Raw genomic sequence first — 16,547 nt, 5'->3', positions numbered from 1 at the left:
TAGAAACCGGAATTAAGAATGGAAAGAAAACAAGAATTTGTTAATATTAAAGGGGTGCAAATCAGGACACCTGCTAATATTGTTTTTTACTTGAAGTGAACATAATACATCAATGACATAAATACCCTTAACGTGCCAAACAATTCGGGTTACAAACCAAAATTATAAAAGGAAAAGAAAACAAGAATTTGCAATTATAAGAGGGGTATAAATTAGACACCTGCTAAAATAAGAGGGGTGTAAAACAGGACACCTGCTAATATAAGAAGGGTGTAAAACTGGACACATGTTAATATAAGAGGAGTGTAAACTAGGCACCTGCTAATATAATAAGGGTGTAAAGAGGGGTGTAAAAACAAACACATGCTAATATAAAAGGGGTGTAAAACTGGACACATGCTAATATAAGAGGGGTGCAAATCTAGACACCTATTAACATAAATGGAGTGCAGCATAGACACTTGCTTATATAAGAGGTGTGCAAATCTGGCCACCTACTAATATTAGAGGGGAGGGGTGCAAACCTGGACACCTAGTTATATTAGGGGAATGAAAATCTAGACACTTGCTAACTTTAGCGGAGTGCAACAATACGCACCTCCAGTTCAAGGGAGATGGTCAGCTGACCCGAGTCAACTCATCATCTGTCATACTACGCAACGGTTTGGTTCCAAAATCCGTCGCACTACGCGACAGAAAAATTTATGATTTTACAATGTCACACTTCATAGTCAACGACTCATTTATATAATAAGTTACTAAATGTTTTATGGTGGTAACTATCAGGTAACTAAAAGCATATGGTACCGGAAGTAGATCAAGTCGTGATGCGAACCGAACACAAGAATCGTCTTCATTGCTTCTGCATTTTGTTAAGCTTAATACTTTATTTATGGATGTTAAAAATTATTAAGTTGTTGCCACTTATGATGGAAAATAATAAAAAAAAAGTTTTGTATTTATGTCTATTTAAGGTTATTTTTTAAGGGTGTTACAAAACTGGATTCCAAGTAGAGAGATTACTAACTTACTAAGTAGGGTTAATGATGAGGCAACAAGCTGTAATGACCGAGGGAAGCACCGGAGGCTGCGGCGCCGGGGTTCAGAAGCATCGCTGATGGCCGGAGTTCAGCGGAGGAGCTGATGGCCAGAGAGGGAATGTCGTCAGTATACACCTTTTAGTATCAAATTATCCTCTTATTTTGGTAAAACTCCATGCAAATTCGTTGTATTTGGAACTTATTTGAGTTATTTATGAATTTTCAGGTCCGAGCGCCCGCCCGACGAAGAAACAATGAAAAGATGGCGTGTTTCGGACAAAAATCAAGAATCTGCCAAAAGTGCATGACCATGCAGAGAGCAGGTGCATGACCATGCTAAGGAAGTGTATGGCCATGCTGAGCAACCGCACCCTCATGCACTTTATGGGTATGATGGTGCACCTTTATCGGAACCCGTGCACATCTGATACCGTGCCAAAGTGCATGACCATGCTAGGAAAGTGCATGACCATGCTCTGAAACGGCACCATCATGCGCCTTATGTGCATGACGGTGCCACTTTATTGGAACCCGTGCACATCTACTATCGTGCCAAAAGTGAAACTACACCATCATGCACTTTTTGTGCACCATCATGCACTTCCGAGGGCTGAGCCCGTGCACTATCCGATGCCGAGGACAAGACACATTAATTTTGAAAGTGGACTAGCTAGTGCCGGAAATGCATGACCATGCACTTTTTGTGCATCACCGTGTACTTTTTTGGAACCTGCAACTCTGAGCCGCCGGAAGTGAAAGTTTGACTTACCCAAAATAGTGCACGACCATGCACTTTTTGTGCATGACCGTGCACTTTGTCCAGAAGCTTATAAACACTTATTTTCACTTCATTTTGGTGTGTGGAGTATTGGGGATTCTCTCTCAACCAAGTGCAGCATTTTTAGGGGATTCTTGGAGGCTTCCACCAACATAAGATTCATCATTCCATCCTTCAATCCTTGCTTGATCTTAGTTTGCATTCCTTTGTTCTTGAACATGTTTTGTAAGCTTATTTCTAGTTTGATTGTAGTTGTATTAAGTCTTATGGGCTAATTACTTTTGCTATCTAGACAATGTTGAAGCTCTTGCTAATGTGATATATTATCTATGCATGATTTTGTTAAAGTGGTGTTCTTTCAAGAATATAGTTGAGTTTATAAGTTGATATTAATGGTGTTCATGCTTGTTATAGTTACTTAACCTTGTTAGTTTTGCAAATGTTTAGGCATTTATGTAGGAAAACTATGTTCTAGATGTTTGTTTGTAAACTTTGAATGTTCATGAAATCTTTGTTTACATTACTAAGTTAGGAATGACTAGTAAAAATTAACTTGGTTATATAATTATTGATGAGTATGAAACCCTACACTTAATATTGGAAAATTGATGAGTGTTGTTATGATTCTTGACTTGGTGATGACTTGCTAGTTAAAGTTTCATAAGTTTATACTAATTTCATGAATTTGGCTACTTTAGTGTAATCTTAGGTGGTTAGAATGTTGTTCATGCTAGCTTTCCTTTGATTATGAGACTTTGTTGTTTTGACAAACAAGTTAGTCTATGTTTATCTCTTGATTGAAAACCCATCATGATGATTATTTGCTAGTATTAGGTTGCTTTATTGAAATCTAGTATTTATGTTTAGATTCATGATGTTTTGCCATATCATTACTATTTTGTCATGTTAGTAGAGTGGATTATTGTCTAGGTAGTTTGTTGGATTGATTGTTTTTTCTTGTATTTTTACTTACTTTGTTTTCATTGTATGCTAGTTTAATTAGTTAAACATCCAAATCAAGATTTATTTGTTCGGTTGGTCATTTACAAAGATTTAGTACTAGAAAGTTGTCGTGTCCATGGATTGATACTCGGTTCTTACCAAAACTTTATTACAAACGATAGGTTTGCCTTTCGTGTGTGGTTTAGTTGTAGGTGAAAACCTATTTTAAAACCCGATTTGTGTGGAACTTTTACTTAAATTTTTATATATATATTCACATACGTCAATGATGTATAACATGGGTTGAGTGATGGGATTGTATTATGAAGGAAAAAACTAAGCACGCACTAAAGTGGCACAGACGTAATGAATAATGAAAAATGAGGAGAATGGTGTTATGGGGCGTTGATCATTTTGGATCAACAATGGTGTTGAGGCGGCTCAATTGATACCCCATGAACCCCCGCCTCCCTCGTCTCCCATTCATGACGGGGTGCGCAGTAGGGCCATCACGTTGGTCGTTTCCATTTGTCACATTTTGTGACCCTAACCCTCACAACCTCACCCAAATATATTTTTTTCCCTTTCCTTTTCATTTTTTGTATTTAAATAATATTAATATATGAAATTGTAGAGAATGAGGTATAATATGGGATGGGTAATGGGGTTGAATGATAGAGGAAAATTTGAGGTGACGCCAACGTAACGAATGATGAAGAATGACCCACAACAGACGGTCTAATAAAATAAACTAAGGTTGGTATAATACCTGGATGGCCATGGAAACAAATCGGGACAATGACTATTGAGCAAAATATGTGTCACACCCCGACCAAAGGCAACGGAACATGCCGGGGTGCAACGGATTACTCAAGAACACAAGCCACTATTAAAGTGACAATATTTAAACAACTAATTAATTTCATTCAATCACCAAAGTAACACATATTGTTCATACAAATAAACACCAGATACAAGAAATAAATATTGTTCATGATTCTAATAACCTAGCGGTATCAAATAGAATGACGTCTTCAAACTCCAAGTCAAGTAATAATCAAACCTGTAACAATGCATAAAATAATATTTGTCAAAACGTATGTTGGTGAGCAATTTCATGGTTTTTAGTGTATATAATATGAGCGAAATCCACAAACGTATATGAGACTATAAATAAAAGTATCGATCGTGGTATATAAAACATATGTAAATGAGGATCCTTTCTAATCGGTAACAACCGACATACTCGGATAATGATGCCCTATGCTACTTGAACAAGGCTAAGTAGTTAGGGGTGCGTATGATCAAACTTATTGCATTCCACAGCAACATAAAATAAACACTCGTGCACGTAAAGCATATGAAACATATAACACACAATAGAGCAAGTATTCTAAGTATCATACACCCTAAAGTTTGTGGTTTGAAGATAGAGTATTATAAATCGTTCTTGTTTTGGATAAGTATGCATGTTACCCCCAAAAGTATAAAAGTGAAAACGAGGGATGAAATGTACTCACATGAAATAAGTAACTTGAAGGATAGTTTGCGATAAAATGGAGGAATGGGTAAGTTCAATGGGCAAGACCTAGATTAAAAAAGGGTATTGAGTTAGTAGATGGTTTTGAAATCTTTAAAGTAAAATAACTTGACAAGTAACATAAATAATTAAAGTTTGAAGGCTAAAATGTAAACACATAAGGAATTAAAGTATTGATTTTTGAAAGGTAAATTTACTCGAAGTCGGGTCTCGGTGTGTTGTTTATTAGTTTTTACTTAACCTTTGTTTAGTAAATATTTGGGTACAATTGCAATATTGCAAAGTTAAATAGATACCAAAACAAGATTTTACGAGTGTTCGGATTTGTCGGTTAGAGTCTTGATAATTGGTCAAGCTCGAAGCCGAGGTTCCAAAATGTTATGAAATAACTCAATGAAATCAAAAGAAGCTTAACCAAGTGTGTATTCCTATTAAGAAGAACCTCGATGTCCGTTAAGCGAGTGTTTGGTTTTGTCGGTCCAAACTTGTTATAAGATTAAGTTAGATTCCGACACACCAAGTATTTTGAGAAAATAACTTTAAATTAGTTTAAAATACATTCTTGAAGAAAAGATGAGTTTCAGTGGCCCAAGACACACTTGTGTGTCTTAAGCGAGTGAACTCGGTTTAGTTCGGTTTTGGTTCAGTCCTTGACTTGGAATGATACCAAGGATGGTTGCCACATACCCAAATACCATAGAACTATAAAAATGATTTTAGAAGTTATAATACTCAAATCTTACATAAACATGTTTATTTAACTATTTAAAACAAAACTAGTAAACAAGAGTTCGGTTTTGGTTCGGTTCTCAACTCGGGATAAAACTGAGGCTAGTGACTTCATACCCAATACCATGGAACTCTTTAAACATGAATTAGAAACTAAAATACTTACAATATAAACAAGACTAGTTAGCATTAAAGGAAATATAGTATAATCAAGGACTATAATGAGTCCTCTATGTAGCCTTGCCTTGTAGCATATCACCTCAACCGACCATGGCCGGAGAAGATGAAAGTCGAAGGAAACAAGGGGTGCATATTATATATATGTTGTACAACAAGCTTCAATTAGTAAGTAACAAAACAAGATTAATGAATGGTTGTGGTTTGATTATTAAGAACCTTGAAGGTATGGAATGGTGTTCTTTGTTTGGGAGAGAAAAGAAGTGAATGAACAAGATAGAATGAAGACGATAAGCTTGTTTATATAGGGTAATGGTCAAAGTTTATTTCCATGGTTTATATCAAGACTTGCATGTGTTTTAAAAGGTTTAAACAAGTCAAATAATACAAACAAACAACAAAAAATTGGAATGAGTGTGCAGGTACTGCTAGGGCATGCGCGACCAGGGCACTCCCTTTGGCCACATGGCGCGGCGTGGTCAGGGGGTGGGGGGGGCTGGTCCGGTTCGTTTCGCGAGTCGTTTTCGATGCGTTTTTAGTGTTTTAAAGCGTTTTAAAAGCCATAAAAAGGTGTTTTCGAAATCCGACAAGTATGAGATGAATATGAAACATAATGAAATCCGTTATTTTATATTATAGAAAGATCCAGTCTACAAATCGGGTCGGTTTCCAGTTTAATCATACAAACAAGTTATCCAAAATTGACAAATGTTACAATATGAAAAAACAAAACCGTTAGTGATTGGAATCTAGACGAAGGCAAAGGTCATATTAAGTTTAACACCCATCCCGGTTTTATCATATGCAAAGCCCCCCCCCCCCCCCCCCCGCATTAATTTCGTCAGATGCAAAAGCTATATTGTGATTTAGTTCATGATGTTCAACAATAATTGTGTTTTAGTTCTTGACATGTATTTAGTTCTTATATATATATATATATATACAAAAACATAAAAATCCTACGTGTCGCGATGTGGTCGCTCCCCCTTTTTTTGGAGTCACAAGATTTGATTGATTTTTAAATGGAGGCTTCTCATGCATTTGACCCGAATTCACGGGTATGGGTCTTATCAAACCTAGATACTTCTTAAACGGGTTATATCATCTCATTAAATTAAAAACTAATCTCACCAAATATTTGATACAAAAATCCTATAAAGTAGGAATATATTAAAAATTAATATATGATTTATTTAAAAAAAGATATATGTAATTTATAATTAAAAAAACAATTTTATAGTAAAAACAAATAAACGGGTCTTGGGTCCCATCAAACTCATATAGTTTTTAAACCGGAATATAACATCTCATTTATTTGTGAAACAATTTAATATCAAACCATAAATATATTATTAACTTTCATACAATAAAAAATATAAAAGTTCAAAAGTAAATAAATATTAAAAACAAATAATATAAAACGACCCCCGTATTACGGGGGTTGTGTTTTTTTTTTCGTGTCTAATATTTATATTTTTTGAATTTTAAATTTATTTATTATAAGAAAGTTAATAATATACTTAGGGTTTGAAAGAGTTTCACAAATAAATGGGATGTTATAACCCGTTTAAAAGCTATGGGTTTGGTAAGACCCATGACCAGCTTATTTTTTTATTATTATAAAATTGTTACTTATTATCAATAATATCTTTTTCTTAAAACAATTGGATATTAATTTTTCGTATATCCCTATTTTATAAGATTTTCATTTCAAAGTGAGATTGTTTTTTAATATAATGAGATGTTATAACGCGTTTACGGTTATCTGAGTTCAGTGATACACATATCCGTGAATACGGGTCAAATGCATCAAAAGCATTTATTTACAAATAAAATAATCTGGTTGCTTGAGTGAATGTAAGAAGCAGCCAAAGAGCTTTTAAGGATTTCATTTATATATATATTTAAGATCAAGATTCTTAGTTCTATAGTGTTTCTTAAATAATATTTTTTAACATGGATATTAATTTCAGTATATCCCTATTTTTTAGGATTTTTTATATCAAATATTTGATGAGATTAATATTTAATATAATGAGACGTTATAACCCGTTTAAGAGCTATCTGGGTTTGGTGAGACTCATATCTATAAATTCGGGTCAAATGCATGAGAAGCCTTCATTTAATAATAAATCAATCTGATGGCTTGAGAGAATTTAGGGAGCTTTCGTTTATATATATTTAGTATATATATATATATATACTAGTTTGTTCCTCCCGTGTTACGGGAGTTTATTTAAAGTTTTGTTATTAATCATTTTGCTATTTTATGATGATATTTTATTTTTTAACGTAGTTATGGTTTAATTTAATACATATATATATATATTAGTTTATTATTATATTTTGTAACGTTTAGGTTTTATCAGTTGAGATGTTTAGGTTTTCTATATTTTTAATGAACAAACATAAACGAACACGAGCATGTTGATTTTTTTAAATGTACAAACATGAACACAAATATCTGTCTAATGAAAAAGAGGGGCGTTGACGTAGTTGACAATGGTGGATAGTATCAGAATTTAACCGACGATTGAGATGATAGACCATTAACGGAGAACATGTAAAGCAGATAAATTAAATTAGGGTTTGATGATGAAAGTGTTTATCAATAAATGAGATCTTATAACCCATTTGAGGGCTATTAGAGTTTGGTAAGACCCATAACCCGTGAAAATTATTCTTTGATGATTAAGGGGTTATTTTACAAATAAATGAGATGTTATAACCCGTTTAAGGGTTATCTGGGTTTGGTGAGACCCATGACCCGTGTAAATTATTGTGTGATTATGAAATAGTTTTACAAATAAATGAGATGTTATAACTCATTTAAAGACTATCCGGGTTTGGTAAGACCCATACCCACGAATTCGGGTCAAATGCATGAGATGCCTCCATTTATAAATCAAGTAATCTGGTGGCTCTAGAGAATGAGAGGAACAACCTGAGAGCGACACCTAAAATTTTATGGTAGGCAATTATATAGATAGTTATATATATATATGATTGATTTCTTTTAAGAACCACTTTGAGTTTTAAGAACTCGAAAAAACTCAACGCAACAATTTTTTTTAAAAAATAATTTTTACACATGTGTAATACGTAAGTGTAAGTAACGTAAAGAAATATAATATATTTTTACACACCGAATCAATTTATTACACATGTGTAATTAACATTTAAACTTGTGTAATCATCAACAATCTTTATTCTCTCTCCTGATTCATATTTAATCAAATTTATTTTTAACCATATATATATATATATATATAGTATTTTAGTTCATGTTGTTTAAAATATTGTTCGTTGTATTCAAGACAAAAAGAATAACATATAGTGTTTTAGTTGATGATGTTATTCATTGATGTGCAATGTATTTTAGTTTATAAACATTAAGTCGTGTATCATATGATTTCTTGTGTTTTAGTTTATCTTTACTGTCTTTTTTTATAGTTTAGATTAAAGAAGTATATTTTGTTTACTGTGTTTTAGCTTATGTTACTGTATTTTAGCTCATAATTTAAATTAAGAATTATCAAGTTTAAATCATAAAAACAAAAGACCATTTTACCTTATTACCAAAAGCTAGTTATTAAAATAAAACACACCATACTGTTTAACTCTCATATATTTAATTTAAATAGGCTTGATCCAAATGTTGGAATCACTTCCTGACCTTTTTATACTAACACACGTAAACACACATGATGTTTGCGGAGAACTTCATATTGAGTTGGCTCGAATTTGCTTGAAATTAAAACTCTTAAACTCGAGCTCAGCTCGATTAAAAATCAAGATGGTTCACTCGAATCAGTTTGGCTTGACTTTACAAATTATTTTGTCATAAGATAAACAAAAAAATGTAACTTATTATTGCCAAAGACTAAAATTAAAACTTATTTAGCAAAAGAAATAAGTGTATACGTTACCAAATTTATTAGTTATTGCAAATTCTTATCTTGTCTATATAGAGTAGGTTAGACCTCTACTTTTATTTCTTCAATAACGTGGAACAAAGTAAACAAGGGCGAAAGTTGTATTACACATTTTGAGCCCAACCACTCTAGTTTATAAAACATTTATACGTTGTGAGTTGGCCTCCTCAACGTTTTTGTCCAAACTTCAACACGAAAGGTAAAAATGGAATGAATGAATTCTTACCGAAAAAACAAAGCGGCTTTAATAGTCGTCATTTCTTTTATCAAAAGGTGTTATCTAATCCAACGTGGGATACACAAAAATTCTTAAATTTTAAGAGATTTGAAGATTTGACGAGAGTGAATGATTTAAAGCATTTTATTTTGCTTTAACGCATTATGTATATTGTGTTTTAATCCTCATAATTACTTAAACTTTAAAATTTATGTAAAATCATTATTTTCCTTCTTAGTGACATTATAATAACAATATACGTATACTATGTTACAAATCTAATATAGTATGGATATATATTTAATTAGAAATATTTAAATTTTCAACATGTTTGGGTGTGAAAATTGATACAGTTGTCTGCAATTCTGCATGAGAGAGAGATGGCCTGAGATTTAAATCCATCCACTACACTCCCATGTTCTTATAATATGTTACATCAGCCGACAAATTTAACATACAAAAATTTAACTAATAACAATATAATAATTATCTAGTTATTCATTTACTAAGAACGCCAAAACTGAATTTCTAATTATGTATACACCTACTAATAATGTATATACATCACATACAGGTCACAAAGTCTTCTCTTCATATCTAGTCAACTCTTTTTTTCAATAAATTGTCCCAACCAATTGTTTTGGAAACCGGACCGCACCAATCTAGAGCTACCATATCTTAATTGTTTCATACAACCTGTCACGTTGACCACTATTACTCCTAGATAATATTATCGGCAACAGGCCGGAAATGGCCTCCTTAGCGGTCCAGATCCTAAACGGGCGATGGTTCATGGTGTTCGCCTCGTTCCTTATCATGTCGGCCGCAGGTGCCACGTATATGTTCGGGCTTTATTCGTCCGAGATCAAAACTTCCCTAGGATACGACCAGAGTACCCTCAACTTGCTGTCTTTCTTTAAAGACGTTGGCAGCAATGTGGGAGTGCTTTCGGGGCTTATCGCGGAGGTTACACCGCCGTGGGTCGTTCTCTCGATTGGATCAGTACTCAACTTTTTTGGGTATTTTATGATTTGGTTGGGTGTTACTAAAAGAATCGCCAAACCAACAGTTTGGCAAATGTGTTTATACATCTGTATAGGTGAGATTTGTTTCTAAATATCTATTTCTATATATGCAGATGCACGAGTATTCGGGTATGTGATTAATTCTATTTCAACGGGTATGAAGTAATACTCATAGCCGTTACTATAACCATAGTTGTAAACATTTTTTTTATTCTTGTTTACTTTTTTTTTTGGATAATATAATAATTTACTAATCCAATAAAGTTTAGTTTTTTTCATTATTTTTAATTTACTTAGATCATAAAGTTGTATAAAAGTTTAAGGAGCAAGATACGGGTTTTGAAATCCCAACAGATATTTTAACAAACTAACAAGTACATCTAACAAGTACATCCGAGAAGTACTAAGCCTGATATAAGACTTGAATCCCGTCCACTTGTCGTCCATGTTCAAAGAAAACCTCTTTGAAGATAGAGATTTCAATTGATACTAATATTGTGCTTATGCGTGTAGGAGCAAATTCGCAATCTTTTGCTAACACCGGAGCGCTAGTGACATGTGTAAAAAACTTCCCAGAGAGTCGAGGGGTTGTGCTAGGACTTCTGAAGGGATTCGTCGGCCTAAGTGGAGCCATCATCACTCAAATTTATCATGCAATCTACGGTGATGATAAACCGTCTCTTATTTTACTCATCGGTTGGCTCCCGGCGGTTATTTCCATTTTGTTTGTACGCACAATTCGTATCATGAAGGTCATACGACAAGCGAACGAGCTCAAAGTGTTCTATGACCTTCTCTACATATCACTCGGCCTCGCCGGGTTCTTAATGATAATGATTATAGTTGAAAAGACTTTCACTTTTTCTCGAGGGGCCTACGGTGGCAGTGCCGCTGGGGTCATTATTCTTCTCTTTTTGCCACTTGCGGTGGTAATAAGAGAAGAGTACAATAGTTGGAAAAACAAAAGGTTATTGACTGATGATCCGTCACTAATAAAAGTGGTGACGGATAAACCCACTCCACCATCAACCCTCATTGTCATACCACCACCCTCGCCACCAAGGCCAGAAAAAGAACCATCATGCTTCCGGACCGCCTTCCAACCACCGGAAAGAGGCGAGGACTACACGATCCTCCAAGCACTCTTCTCCGTCGACATGTTGACTTTATTTTTAGCCACAATTTGCGGCGTTGGTGGCACGTTGACCGCGATTGACAACTTAGGTCAAATCGGCGAGTCACTCGGGTACCCTAAAAAGAGCATTAGCACCTTCGTGTCACTTGTAAGCATATGGAACTATCTCGGGCGTGTAACCGCCGGGTTCGGGTCCGAACATCTTTTAAAAAAGTACAAAGTCCCGCGGCCTTTGTTGCTAACCTTAACCCTAATTCTATCTTGCGTTGGCCACATTTTGATTGCGTTCGGGGTCAAGAATTCGCTCTATTTTGCCTCAGTTGTCATTGGATTTTGCTTCGGTGCGCAATGGCCTTTGCTTTTCGCAATCATATCCGAGATTTTTGGTTTGAAATACTACTCAACTTTGTACAACTTTGGGTCAGTGGCTAGCCCTATAGGGTTGTATATTTTGAACGTGAAAGTAGCGGGACAATTATACGACAGGGAGGCGAGGAGGCAGATGGAGGCGTTGGGGATCGCTAGACGTGCCGGTGAGTCACTCGATTGTGTCGGGGTTGATTGTTACAAGGTGTCATTTCTGATTATAACCGCGGTTACTGTTTTTGGTACATTTGTTTCACTTATTTTGGTGGCTAGGACTAGAAAGTTTTACGCGAGTGATATATATAAGAAGTTCCGGGAGGAGGCCGAGATGGAGATGGCGGTGGCCGAAGGTCATAATGGTGGTGGTGGTGGTGTAAAGGAACTTGATGGTGTTTGTATATGATGTTATGATACATCTCTAGACTACACAATTAGTCAATTAAAGAATGGATTGTTACTTATTAGCCAAAAATATATGTAACATATACTTAGTTTGAGAAATAATAATATATCTTATAAAAGTTTAATAACATTGTGTTTATTAAAGCTTTAAAACACTTTAAAGTATTAAAGACAAACTAAGCCTTTATAATACAGTTTAAACCTTAAACTAATTAAAGTTTTAGAACTTTTATTGTGACACCGAATCTTATCTACTGTCTAATACTTTATTAGTATTGATTATAGAGAGTTGGTGATATTTTATTAACCCTTGACTAAGTTACTCATTTTTCGGGAACGACGATTATTTTATAAATTATTTAATTTAAATTATATTCGTTTTAAAAGTTTCATTTATGGTGAGATGTAATCACCAAACCACAAACGTACACCAAGGATGACTAGAGCTAGTGACGACCTTAAGAATTTATGTGTCTTAATCAAGTTTGGAAAAATATGCCCCTTAGAGCATTTTTAGCCCATTTCCTATATTATGTGAGGGAGTTTTGTAAATTATGTGGTATGGTTATAAGTGATTGTGAGTAGAGGAGAGAAAAAATGTTATATGAGAAAGTTAAATTTGGGGTTTCACTATTCATACCGTATAATATTTTAATATTTTTAAAAAGTGGTTGTGAGTGAAAGAGAGAGAAAGTTAATGATAAATGTATAAAAAGTATAATCTAATTAAATATGAGAAAGAAAATACGTTGATTTTTAGTGTAATTATATGATATATATGAATATATGGTAGGGAATGAGTTGGGAATGCTCTTAGGCCATGTTTGGGATTCCTTATTTACACCTCCTTTTGACTAAAATAAAGAGTTTTTGATAAGTTACACTTTTCTAACGTATCAAAACTTCTTTTTCCTTCTTTAAAATATTAAAAAAAGTCACATTACACAAACACCTTTTTAACTTACAAAAGTTGATAAGTTATAAGGAGGTAAAAATAAGGAATCCCAAACACCCTCTTAAGCTAACGAAATAATTAATGTAAACAAGTTTTTTTAAACGACAATTATAGTTATAGCAACAATAAATATAACAATTAGTAAAATCATGGTATTAAAATGAGTTTATAATAGCAATGGGCTTATAAGTGTTCACCTATTCTATATATATAATATCAGAAATTGTTTAAACTTTTCGTGTAAAAAAAAAACGCAACTTGGCTTAGCATCCACATGTTGCCCCTTTACTACTTACTAGGGCCACCCAATCTGCAAGATTTGAAAAACAGTTCACACTAAAGATATAAATGAAACTATGAAAGTAACGAGGTTTATTATTAAATTCGTCGTCGGAATAAACAAATAGAACCGTTATTAAAACCGAAATAATTGAAATATAACTCAGTTTATAGTAAGAAAACAGAAATCAATATCTTACTTTTAATATCTTAATAAAAAGATTATTACAAATTATTTAAAGTACGATACCTGTCACAGATCTAAAGAGGATTCATCCCAATAATCATGACTCATGTGGGTTTAAATATTGGAAATTAGTTCGAAATAGTCAATGCAGAAAATAGTTAGCGACCAACAAAAAGGTGTGATCTTATAAGGCAAACAACGTATTATTAAAAAAACTCATAAATTATTAAAAAAAACACACATTAATAAAAAAAACACATTAATATCTAAAAATAAAATAAAAATTAAAGTACTAAAAAAAACATTATTCTTATTTTTCGGCTTGGTCTTCTTCGATCAACCTCTTTCGGATACGTTCCGTAAATTTGGCTTTACCAAAAAATTAAAGTACTAAAATAAAATAAAAATTAAAGTACTAAAATAAAATTTGGCTTTACCAAATTTTTTTTTTAATTTAATAAGAGCCCAACGGCTCTTTTTCTAAAACTCAACAAGCTCCTCTCTCTCTTCTCCCGCTAACAGGCTCACGCCTACATGGATTTTCGCGTTAGCGCCCCGTTAGCGCCCCGGTGGTGTGGTGTTAGCGCCTGGGGGCGCGAGCGGAGGGGCTCTAGCGCCCCCGTTGAAGCCCCACACCCCTCAGCCTAAGTTGTTATAAGATAAAGAATCTTCTATCATAGACTCTAAAGTCTTGGATTTATTCAAAAGTCATATGTTAAAAAGGTTATAATTTTATATAATTTATGTATTTGTTAAATAGATAGATATGTTTTTCTGACCAATTAATGCCATCATAACCAAAATAAAGACTTTCAATCCAAAGAATATTTTTGTAGAGAAAAGATGGAATACGCTAATCCCTATCGTACAAAATCGTACGCGACAAAAACAAGCGCCGATCTACACTTATCATTCAGTTGAAAGCGGTTGAGGAGATCCCGTGTATTTTTAAGCGAGAAGGGTACGATTGTCTTTTTGATTCCTCATTTAAATTTGGTAATTTGCGTATAAACGGTTACGATCCTGATATTTAGCTTAATCAAAATCAATTTCTTATTTTACGAAACAATTTTTGTACCAAAAACTATTAATTGAGCTCTCTTGAGTACATGAATCAGTTTTTCAAGCGATTTTTGTGATTTTAGGGGTTTGAAATGGAAGACGATCGTGAATGTAAGTTTTTACTGTGTTTGAATTAATCAGCTGTAGATAATTGATTAGTCTAGTTTGATTTTATGATGTTTCATAATTTGAACGTATTATGAGCGTGTTACTATATCTGATTATGAGCTTATTATAACTTTGAATAATATGAGCGTCTTATGAGCGTGTCACTATTAGGATTAGCGTAATAGTAAATCTGTATGTTAGTTCTCATGAGAATCACGTGTTAACTGATTAGTCTAGTTTGTGGGTGTGTTATGATCGTGTTCATATTAAGACTGTCTTTGATTTTTGATGTTTCATAATATGAACGTATCATGAGCATGTTACTATATCTGATTATGAGATGATTATAATGTTGTATAATATAAGCGTCTTATGTGCGTGTTACTATTAGGATTGTTAAAATGGTTTGATTATAATTTTTAGCGTTTGTTGAGGGTGTATGGATTATAATTTATTTTTGATGTTTTGTGTAGATGAATCAAGTGTTTTGGTTGAAGGTCAAGGGGTTGATATCATTCCTGAAGTTGCTTCTTCATACATACCTGTTAAAGGAATGAGGTTTTCGTCAATTGATCAAGCATTTGATTTTTATTGTGAATATGCTAAAAAAGCTGGATTTGGGGCTCGTAAAGGTGGATCTTACGTGCATGGTGGTGTACTAAAGACCAAGTACTTTACATATTGTAAAGAAGGTCACAAGCCAGCTAAAATGTATGATTCAAAAGGTGATTGTAATGAATCAAGAAAGCCATAATACAAAAGGAGGAAGAGACCGACAATTAGATGTGGTTGTAAAGCACATATACAGTTGAAATCTGTTGACGGTGATTTTGTTTTGAGGTAGATGATTTTGTTGAAGGCCATAATCATAGAATGGTTGCAGATTCTGATATGCAGTTTGTTTTTTCTGCGAGGAAATTAACACATGTCCAAGAGGAAGCTATTTATGAGCTTTCTAATATGAACTTGGCCTGTTAAAGCGTTTAACCTTATGAGAACACAGTACGCTGGTTTTGAAAAGGTAGGTGCAACTAAAGATGATTGTAAGAATTTTAAACAAGGTTTGAATTGTTATATTGGAGAGTATGATGCTGAGATGATTGTTCAGAGATTGTGTGCGAAGAAAACATTTCATCCGTTCTAATTTTGATAAGTTTAGTTAGAAAAAGGATTCAAAAGGGGATGCAAGTACAATAAACTAAAATTGAGTAATCCAACAAAAAAGGTAAAAATTTCTCCTATTGTGTATCGTTTTGGCGGCATGGCCGAGTGGTAAGGCGGGGGACTGCAAATCCTTTTTCCCCAGTTCAAATCCGGGTGCCGCCTCATCAGCAAACGAATCGGAATCTCTTATTCTGTTCTGCTGATATAACTCATTATTCTTTTGAATATGATGCCAATGTGATCGTGAGTTAATTCGTATGTTTTGGGCTGATGAGACTCAAAGAGTAATTATCTTGCATTTGGGGATATTATATCTTTTGATGCTACATTTAAGACTAACAAGTAAGTTTGTGTTTATGTATAGGATTGTCTGTATGTATATGTTTTTGTGTGTATTTTATATTATTTTCTATGTATAGGTACAAGATGGTTTTTGTCCCGTTCACGGCAATTGATAACCATTGTCATAGTGTTACTGTCAGTGCTGGATTACTAGATAACGAAAC

At 33.8% G+C, this 16,547-nt stretch overlaps 1 protein-coding gene and 1 non-coding gene across 2 annotated transcripts; both read left to right on the top strand.

Annotated features, from left to right (window-relative positions):
* Positions 1-10,033: 10,033 nt before the first annotated feature.
* Positions 10,034-12,317, top strand: LOC143625965 (protein NUCLEAR FUSION DEFECTIVE 4-like). The gene is made up of 2 exons (XM_077096176.1): positions 10,034-10,457; positions 10,897-12,317. The coding sequence occupies exons 1-2, from the start codon at positions 10,109-10,111 to the stop codon at positions 12,285-12,287; spliced, it is 1,740 nt and encodes a 579-aa protein (XP_076952291.1). The 5' UTR covers positions 10,034-10,108; the 3' UTR covers positions 12,288-12,317.
* Positions 12,318-16,132: 3,815 nt separating this feature from the next.
* TRNAC-GCA (transfer RNA cysteine (anticodon GCA)) lies at positions 16,133-16,203 on the top strand. The gene has a single exon. It is a non-coding gene; the product is annotated as a tRNA-Cys (tRNA).
* Positions 16,204-16,547: the final 344 nt, after the last annotated feature.

This window comes from Bidens hawaiensis, unplaced genomic scaffold, assembly GCF_021521415.1.
Source record: "Bidens hawaiensis isolate Kalapana, Puna unplaced genomic scaffold, B.hawaiensis_p1.1 tig00004269_1, whole genome shotgun sequence".
Taxonomy (NCBI): domain Eukaryota; kingdom Viridiplantae; phylum Streptophyta; class Magnoliopsida; order Asterales; family Asteraceae; genus Bidens; species Bidens hawaiensis.
This window is presented reverse-complemented; position numbering and strand designations above follow the sequence as displayed.

Excerpts from the sequence above, each read along its gene's own strand:
- LOC143625965 (XM_077096176.1), top strand. The coding sequence starts at position 10,109 with ATGGCCTCCTTAGCGGTCCAGATCCTAAACGGGCGATGGTTCATGGTG. Across the intron at positions 10,458-10,896 it reads GTGTTTATACATCTGTATAG|GAGCAAATTCGCAATCTTTT; the intron begins GTGAGATTTGTT and ends TTATGCGTGTAG.